At 40.6% G+C, this 10,062-nt stretch overlaps 1 protein-coding gene across 1 annotated transcript in view; it reads right to left on the bottom strand.

Moving 5' to 3' along the window:
* TGFBRAP1 (transforming growth factor, beta receptor associated protein 1) overlaps positions 1 to 9,682 on the bottom strand; it is a 33,278-nt gene extending 23,596 nt beyond the window's left edge. Inside the window, exons 1-3 of the mRNA XM_009879376.1 lie at positions 8,998 to 9,682; positions 2,197 to 2,391; positions 1,106 to 1,260 (exon numbers count right to left, since the gene is read on the bottom strand). Coding sequence (XP_009877678.1) covers positions 1,106 to 1,260; positions 2,197 to 2,391; positions 8,998 to 9,682 — 1,035 coding nt within the window. The remainder of the gene's footprint in view (positions 1 to 1,105; positions 1,261 to 2,196; positions 2,392 to 8,997) is intronic.
* Between the last annotated feature and the right edge of the window lie 380 nt (positions 9,683 to 10,062).

Here is a 10,062-nt window from a genome sequence, read left to right as displayed (position 1 = left end):
AGAGAGACCTAGACATGCTAGAGAGTTGGGCGGGGAGAAATCTTATGAAATTCAACAAGGGCAAGTGTAGAGTCTGGCATCTGGGAAAGAACAACCCCATGTGCCAGTATGGGCTGGGGACTCACCTACTGGAGAGAAGCGTAGGGGAAAAGGACCTGGGGGTCCTGGTGGGCAGCAGGATGCCCATGAGCCAGCAATGTGCCCTCGTGGCCAAGAAGGCCAATGGCATCCTGGGGTGCATTAAGAGCTGTGTGGCCAGCATGTCAAGAGAGGTCCTCCTCCCCCTTTACTCTGCCCTGGTGAGGCCACATCTGGAATACTGTGTCCAGTTCTGGGCCCCTCAGCTCAAGAGAGACAGGGAACTGCTTGAGAAGAGCCCAGCGCAGAGCCACAAAGATGCTGAAGGGAGTGGAACATCTCCCTTATGAGGAAAGGCTGAAGGAGCTGGGTCTCTTTAGCTTGGAGAAGAGGAGGCTGAGGGGTGACCTCATTCATATTTATAAATATGTCAAGGGGGAGTGTCAGGAGGATGGAGCCAGGCTCTTTTCAGTGACATCCAATGATAGGACAAAAGGCAATGAGTGCAAGCTGGAACATAGGAGGTTCCACAAAAATACTAGAAAAAACATTTTCCCTGTGAGGGTGACAGAACACTGGCACAGGCTGCCCAGGGAGGTTGCGGAGGCTCTTTCTCTGGAGACATTCAAAACCCACCTGGACATGTTCCTGTGTGACCTGCTGTAGGTGATCCTGCTCTGGCAGGGGGGCTGGACTAGATGATCTTTCGAGGTCTCTTCCAACCCCTGACATTCTGTGATTCTGTTTAATTTTCAATTTTTTCATGCTACATATTTGAAAAAAACCCAACCAAACACACCAAAAAACCCACCCAGCAGAACAGCAACATTCAACCCTGGCAATGACACAGCCCTTACAAGCGCAAACCAACCCAGCAGCACCTCGATTTCCTCAGGCTGAAACCACAAAAGGTGTGAGCTTGCTTTCCAATGTAAATTCCTCCCCTTTCGAGGTCTCTTCTTGCCCGTTGGTATGCGTGCCTCACTGTGAAATTCAGATTTTCAGAAAAATTAAAGAAAGGACAGACCTGAAATTTCTCTTTTGGAATATTCCTTCGAGCTCCTTTTGCTAGAACAAGGGCTTCTTCCACTCTGTGGCTAGCTAGAAGATCCTGAATCTGTTTTTCCAAAGGTAGTGGCACCAAGATATACACACCCTTATTAGTGGCAACAATCACCTTTCCTGGACAGAGCAAACAAGACATATTCAATTTACACTATCTACAGAAAAAAATATATTTCAGAAGTAAGCTTTGAGATTTACTATTTAAGATGCAAGAACCTTAAGAGCATTAAAGTTCCAAAAATCATCTTTGCTGTTAACATGTTAACTCGACAGTATCGCTTACCTGTAAATTGCACCTCAGAAATACAGAGATAATGGTAAATATATTTATTTACAGCAGACTGTGTTGCACTCTGAGTAAACGGAACTGGCTACAGTATCTCATGACAAATTAAACTGTTAAAGGCCACCACTGAAACCACTGCCCAGATGCCAGAGAAAAGGGATTTTTAACTGCCTGATACTTCCACAGGCTTATATTAGAAAATCACAAGCTGTACATCAAAGGCAGTAAGTAACATACAGTCCACAGTGCTAGAGTTTGTAGCACTCCTGGAAAAAAGTAGTAACACAATGTATTCCACACTTAAAAGAAGAGAGCAAAAATTTTTTCTCTATTTTTTGACAACTCTTCATGAAATATCCCATTTTAAACCTGCTAGAAAGGAGTACAAAAGAACAATTTTTAAGATGTTAGAACTCTGTCAGGATAGCCAATGGTCAAATACTTATAGCTCACAATTGTGCTCCTTTGAAAGAAATCAAGTTCTAAGAAAAAGCTCTAAGTTCACAGACTCCTACCCAACAATTAACTTGACAATTAGAGCACATTTAATGAGCATACATTCTATTAGAAGCATGGAATTTTGGATGATTAAAGTTTTCCTGCAGAAACCAAATCAGGAAAGCATTTGCAATCAAAGTTTCAACAGCTAACTTGCTTGCTAGGTATTTTGTTTGAAAAAATAAACTGAAGTGGCTGTGCCCACAGCAGAGGTTGCTCCAGATTTACTGATGAAAAAAAAAAAAGGAAAAAAGTATCCTTTTCAGTACCTTCAAAATCCTGTAGAATGTGACCTTCTTTAAAAGGCAGGGTTTGCTTCTGCTGCTGGTCCAGCATGCTGTGCACTGTAATGAACTCATCATCAAGAGCAACCACATAAGGAAAGCACAAAGCTGCTCCAATCACGTTCTCCGACCAGTGCACGGGGGCACGCTGGGAAATGCCGTCTACAGTTGCAAACATGCCTATAGAAAGGGAAAAAGCAAAGCCTGAGCCTCGCACTAGTTGAAGACTGTTGTTTTCCCAATACCAAGGTACACAAGTTTCAAAAGAACAGGTGTGGTATCAGGCAGCACGATGACAGAGCATCGCATGTCCCTGGACCTTACGGGCCTGTTGGTTAGTTCAGTTCAAGTAATTTTTTTTTTTTTTTTTACCTCCTTCACTACAAAAACACCAAAAACCAAGAAGAGAGGGATACCAAAAGAAAGTATCAAAAATTAATCAAGTTTTACAAATTTCAGAGTTTTTTTTCTGAGAATCTTTCCATGTAGTTTGAATTCATTTCAAAACACTAATATTTAGTGACACCCAGCATTCAAACAACTCCGCCTTAGTAGGAGCTGCAGATGCACACTGCCTGACCTAGCTGGCAATACAGGCATATTTGTTCTTTGTATTATCAAATGTCTAAAGAGCATTTTAGCTGACAGACAACTTACACTTCTTCACTTTTGTTAACAGCAAAGGTTTCACAGAACAAAGACCCAGCTCCTTGGAACAAGTCACTTCCTGTGAAGCATCTGTGTTTCGAATCATTTGAAAAAAATGCAGAGGCTGCATATAAAGCATATTCTTCCAAAAACTGAGCACAGGGTAAAGGGATTTTGAGTAACTCAATGATGCTCCCTATGCTGTCTTCAAAATAACCATATTAAATCTTCAGTTAATTTGTGTTTTTCCTTGCCACTATCTCTCCTGTCTATTCTGTCCTCTCTCCTTCTTCCACTTGCTTTTGGACAACATGCCAATGGCTCTATTTAAGCTATTTGGTATTCCCCAATTCTTCCTGAGACAATAGCTGAAGAAAAACTCCAGGCAAGGTTTTCAGGCCTAGGTCAGTAACTCTTTGCCAGTTGAGTCACACTGAAGCACTATTTAAGCTTCTGCTCTAAACATGAATGCATACTCCTTAAAAAACAGTATTGTCGTGCCATTAAGAAGACATGCCCATGAAAATTCTTCTTCAGCAAGAATGAGCCACTTGACAGCTGGTAGAGTAAGTTTGAGCTCTAAAGGACAGAGGAAATCACAAGATTATGTTATTCAATTTACAAAATCTCTTCCAAACAGAGGATAATGAGGCAAGGGTAGAAGGAGTATTTTGGAATAATGATAATAAATAACAATAACAAAAATAAAACCGGAAGGTTGCAGATTTTTACAGAACTACGGTGTACAGACTAAGCTTCTGGATCCTTTACAGCAGCTTTGAAATGATCAGCCTTTTCCCTTAGCTGAGAGTGCAACATAAAATCAAAATTTCATATCCAACTATTAGCAAGTAATGCTATTTGCTTTTTCACTATAATGATTAGCTTTTCAATCAGAGCACCTTACAGAAAATACTTTCCCCCCTCCTCGTAATACATAATTTCAATTTCCTCTATGGTTCTTGACATTCTTACAGATGAGACATGAAATTTTATGCCAGGCAGACTACATTATCCATTTTAGTGTCTTCCAGTTGTTACTCTGTGCTATAACTCTATTTCAAAAAATGGGAGAAAACTTGTATTAAAATATATACTATATCAGCAAGTAAACCTCAGGCTAATTATATTTGAAATATTACTTCTTAGAATTTTCTATTTCTTGGACATTCTCAAATATTATAAAAATCTGTTTATTATTTAAAAAGTGATAAGACTTTTTTTTTAGGTAATTTAAAAAAATCTTTTATGGAAGTGAAAAAGTGTGCAGAGCAATGCACAGTACTTTTCCAAGTCAATGTCTCTCTGCCCTCAATAGCTTCTGTGGCAGAATGATGCATTTTCTGTTTTCATCCAGCTCTCACCTAAGGATAACAATGAACATGACAACTACAATCAGAAATCAAGGCCTTTTTACAGTACAGGAATGCGGCTGATGAAACTGAGATGAAGCCAGGAATCAATTCCATATTAAAAATGCATACACTATCCAAAGGTTACAAGAGCTACCCAAAACACAGCTACACTGTTTTCAGCAGCAAAAGATCTATAGAATCACAGAATAATATAAGTCAGAAGAGGTTTCTGAAGGACATTCAGTCCAGCCCCCCCACCTGAAGGCAGGACCAACTTTGATCAGGTTACTCAGACTGTAGTTTTTATGCCTGTTTTAAAACAAAAAGCTTCTTAGTGAAAATATCTGTAAAAACTGAAATAAAACTTCTTTACAAAGGAATATGAAAACTTCCAGTTATCATAAAAGTTGACAGCATGAGGAAAACTGTGAGTGGGTGAAATCAAGAACGGAACATGCTGGTTACTGCTGACTGCCCTGCTTCATGCATTGTCATGAGCTATGAGAAAAGGCACTGAGTAACCTTTTATGAATCATTCTGCTTAGTACCTGCGTGCTTGCTGTCTTAGTTCTCCAACTCCATCTGTAGTTTACTCAATCACCATACAACTGTTCAAACCACTGAAAAGAGTTTATTCTGGGAAAGCAAAAAGCAGTGAACTAAAATAAGGCATTTAAAATCTGCATATCCCCCAGGAGTCTTTTAAGCAGGTCCCTGAACAAACCAAAGTCTGTTGTCCTGAAGTCCAGCCTGATGGTCTTTTTGCCTTGTTCCCTCCTCTCAGGATCCTGAACTTTACCACCTTATGGACACTGTAGCAACACTGCTCCCCTGACCTCCACAACCCTAGCCAGGTTCAGCCAAGCACATCATCTCACCAGCTCCTCAGTCACCATCAGCGCACTCCAGAAATAATCCTGGACTGCTTATGCCTTGCTGTGGTGCCCCTCTAGCAGGTACTGGAGTGGTTCAAGTGCCCCTGCGAATTAAAGTTTCTTCCTGTTATCTGAAGAAGGTCTTACCTACATCTCCTACCTGATCAGGCAGTCTGTAGCTGACACGCACCACATCACCCATGTTAGTCTGCCCTCTAATCCTAATCCATAAATCCTCAGCTGCCTCCTCCTTTGTCCCAAGGCATACCACCACATCTCCCTGCTGCTATGTGTAGTCCCCCAACCCAACTGTTAAGACACAGCTGTGCTGATTTCCCAGAAAAAGTGACAGAGTTTTGACCATCATGTTGTTTTGCACAGATGACTCATGTGCATATGCCTGAAGCAGGGCCTCAGTCTACCACCACCACTCCTAGTTTAAATCCTCATTGCTGCGTTGGTCAGCCTGTTGGCAAAACTATTTTTGCCTCACTTAGCCTGGTAGATCCTATCTCTTCCTTAAATCAGAACTCACAGCCATAAAAGCCAAATCCCTTGTCACCACAAGCTGTGCAATCAGTTGGTGACCTGCATGATCCACCCACTTCTCAAGCTGCGCTCCCTCACCAGCAGGACTGATGGGAAAACCTCCATCCCCAGTATGACAAGCTCCCACTACTATTACTCGCCAATTCCTCCTGGTGCTATTGTATTGTACAGGCTTAGATTGGTTGGACAGAGCTTCCTGCTTCTCAGCTGCTATTGTTGAGCACTGAACATATTCTACAGATGGAGATCTGCAGAAAAAGCTCAGCCTTTTACAAGAAAGTAAAAAGTTTCCAGCCTTTACCACTACAAAACAAGCGGAGACTCAGCCTGCCCTTCCCTCAGTACAGCCTGGGGTTCAGGCTCACGTCTGGATTCTGGAGAAGATGCAATTTCCTTTTCATCATGTTTTGATGCCATGCACTCTGCTGACTTTCTCCTGCATCTCCTCTACTCGGCAACAGAAGTCCTCAGCCAAGCACACAGCTCCTGCAGGCAAGGGCAAAAACTCCCCCTGCTCCAGTCTCAGCAAGGGGCGACAGGCGCTCCCTTCAGCTCAAGGCCCAAAGCGCTGCACCTGCCTTTGGGAGCTCAATCTGAGCCGAGGTCTCTGATGTTTTCGGGCAGTTGCTCCAGCTGGCACAAGGAACCGTGCCCTGTGCCAAGCGGCAAGAACCGTTGCCTAAAATTTTAAAACTTAAAACCTCTCTACGGCAGGAAAACTGATTAGAAACATGCAACAAGATCTTAATGAAATGAAGAACCAAATTTTAGTAAGCATAGTTTCATACTTAATCAGAGAGAATTCTGAACAATCTTATTACTGGACAGAAGGATGATGCATCAAAAATGAAGCTTCTCCTCCTTTTGAATCACAGAATCATAGAATGGCCTAAGCTGGAAGGGACCTTAGAGATCATTTTAATCCAGCCTCCCTGCCGCCAGGGACACCACCTCTCGACTAGATCAGGCAACACATGGGGACTGAACGGGAATCGAACCTGCAACCTTAACGTTGTTAGCGCTACGCTCTACTGACTGAGCTAACCGGCCCCCACTAACTGCAAGTAGACTCAACAAAGTACCAAATGGCTAAGTCCACAGATCAATCATGAACAATTCTAATAATCAGTTTTAAATGCAATGAGTCCAGGTAAGGAAAAAGGCTGCATACCCAAGAAACTCAAAGATATTTTACTTTACCATTTTAAGTAGTTGCTTGCTACCATTCTAAATCTCAGTCTTAACTCAAAAGCAAACTCATGTCATTTCAAATACTATAAGGTCAAATATATCAATGCAGAATATATTCAGCTGGCTAAAAAAGGCTGAATTCAAGACAGAAGCTCTACTAAATGCCAAACAAATACATCATGACAAATAAAACATAAAAAAGCAAAGCAAAATTAGAATTGAAGTTTTACATTAAGCCTTTTCAAGTTCATTCACTTTACAGCAGAGGCCCGCTTCAACTGCCAAGATATACGATGCTTATGTATTACAAAGGTGTTCAACCACCTTCACAACTTCAGAAAGATGAGTGTTAAAGACATTAAGAATTTTACCAAGGAAGAACAGCAAGATGGATAAAATTAATCAAAACAACAGTGGGGAGGGAATAGAGAACATCGGATGAAAAGAAAACCTCACAAGCTCAATTAGACAAGGAATATACAGGAAGCAGGCTTTGTAAGGTGTCTGAGCTAGTATAGGGTAGATTTTGCCTGTATTATGGGAAAAATGGGAGTTTATAGCATGTTTAGATATGCAGAAATGCATTTGCTTAAGATATCACATACCTGATATTTTAATCTCAGAAGAATCTATTTACATAAGGATGTTAGATTTTATGAGTGAAGGTCTTACTGTATAGCTCTATTCTGGGACACCAGACAAAAAGCAAAAGTTGGGCTACATAAAATCCTGCTTTCTGACTAAATAAAATCATGCATTCAAAGGTACATCTACTCTTCTTAAATCAGAAAATGAACCACATGAAGAACAGAACCTTATACGACAATCTTAAAGATTAAAGTACAAATGGGATCTCCTTAGACACATGTCAAAAAGAAACACTTTCAGATAGTCAATTCACAAATTTTAACTTTCACAGCATTACTAAAGAAGTTAACGTTCACAAACACAGTTCCATATTTCAAACAACTAATAGTTGCTCTACACCTGAAAAAAGTTCATCTTGGAACACCTTGCGTTAACTGATATTCTAATGATTCTCTACTTATTTCAAGAAAAAATGGTGTGTTGATGTACATTTCACATTCTGGTCACAAGACAAAACTTCGATACGAACAACTGACTGCACTCTTGCTTTTCTTTGAAATTTACACGAGAAAACCCAAAACTCATGCAGATCCCTGAATTAAGGACCTAAATATCTGTGATGTTTGTGTCATGCTATTCTTAATGTGCCAGGGAAGGTACACAAACTGCATCTCCTAAGAGGAGAGTCATATGGCAAACAGCATGAAAGCGTTCTGCCTACAGTCTGTCAGCTCTGGGGTACTGTAGCTTTTCCAAAGGGAAAAAAAACCACAAAAAACTCGAGATTACTGACCTCATAACATATTGTCAATTTACACAGATAACAGCAGACGCACTTCTTACCATCATCTGTCTATCAGACCGGAATGTTATTTCACATGATCTAACTTGGGTCTTGCAATACTTAAACTATAATTTTCTGCAATATGGACCTGAAAAATACCTTTAAAAATTGAGCAAAAGGAAGCATAAAAACTGGGTAGCGTTTGACAACATGTAGTTAGGACAGATTTTACTTCTACAGGAGTTATGACACAGTTTACTTCCACTACCATTTCTTTCTAGCACTGTAGTACAGTACACCTATTCATGAATTTGTTACCATCTATAAAAGGGAAAAACATAAGAACTCCTCTGAATAGCAACTGAGAAAAGAGTTAACTCACATACACTAATTTAATAGTTTTAAAGCAACGTGGGGCTCCTCAAACCCAGTCCAGCTAGTCATTTTAGAGGGGCTGTCACCCTCCCAAAATGCACTTGGTACCAACCAATTTTTGTATTCTGGCCTGCAAGATACTACTACTATCAGCTGTCTATACAAAAATTAAGTTTTCTACAGATAAGCTTAAAATACATCTCTTCACATTTTTGTGTATTAAAAAAAGCAGGAGAGTTATAATAATACTTAGCACCAAAAATTTACCGTCTTTTTATCTCAACATCCCAGTATAGACCTGTGAAGAAAATTAGCGTTATCATGCACAACACTTAATTAGTTATGCTTTGCATCCCAAACTGAGAAAAATTAAGAGAGAAAAGTTTAAAAAACTGCAAAAAGTTACAGTCCTTTATCTCACCTAGGCCTCCGGGGCCAGCCAACAGAAACTCTTGTCTGCCTATCCTTTTCACAATTGGTCGTTTCTCATCACTGCAATAAGGAAAGAGATCCTGGGAGACACCAGTATTATAATTCAAAATGATATACTGCGTAGTAAGTGCAAGACATAAGTAATAACCATCTACAGCCACAGCGCAGGGTTGCTCTGGAGTGAACACTTCCTTCACTATCTGGACTCGGTCTTCAAACACCATGAACATTTGAATGGTCCGACGCTTGACAGAGATAATGCAGACTTCAACACAGAAAGGATCCCCACTCACAGGGTTTTCATTTAAGGTGAACGTCACAGCTCCTTTGATTCTAGCGCCCGTGGGGACAGGTTCCAAGTTCATCATGTTCACTAGTGTTATCGTGTTGTCGCAAAGCACAAGCAGCCTGGTGAGGGCAGAGGCTGCTTTCAGCTCACTCACAGGCTTCTTTAAGCCCAGGTATTTATGCAGTTGCTTGGTGGCAGCAAAAGTTATTTTTCCAGCTGTTGATATCTTTTCATCCAACAGGAAGTGATAGATAAAGCAGTCATTGGTTCCAATATAGAGATTCTTTCCACAACACTCGATGCATTCGATGTTGATGTAGTTTTTGTCTCCCATTAACATCTCCCGCTCGACAGCGGAAACAAGCTTGAAAGCTTTAACACTCATTGTGTCTTCTGGGTGATCTGATTAAAGAGAAAAAACCCACACTATTTACCTCCATGCACACAATCAAATAAGGTAACAATTTAATATTCACCAATACAAAAACGTCACTGTTGGTTTTTTTAATAGACTATACTCTATTTCCAACCCCATTACACAAGCCAGACCGAGTACATTAATAACCACAGCACCAAACTGAATTGTACGCTTCCACTTCAAGTCTACTCTGAAACAGATTCACAACAGCACTCAGCTATTTTCAAGTGATGCTTCTTCCACAAGTAACCAGCATTATTACCGGCTCTCTCAGACACTTTGGCACTACAAGTGGTTCCTGCTAGTACTTAGCAATTTATAAACCCATCATGTAAAGGCTTCTATCA

The sequence above is a fragment of the Apaloderma vittatum genome, unplaced genomic scaffold (assembly GCF_000703405.1).
Source record: "Apaloderma vittatum isolate BGI_N311 unplaced genomic scaffold, ASM70340v1 scaffold13122, whole genome shotgun sequence".
Taxonomy (NCBI): domain Eukaryota; kingdom Metazoa; phylum Chordata; class Aves; order Trogoniformes; family Trogonidae; genus Apaloderma; species Apaloderma vittatum.
The sequence above is the reverse complement of the archived record's forward strand: the minus strand, read 5'-3'. Positions and strand labels throughout refer to the sequence as shown.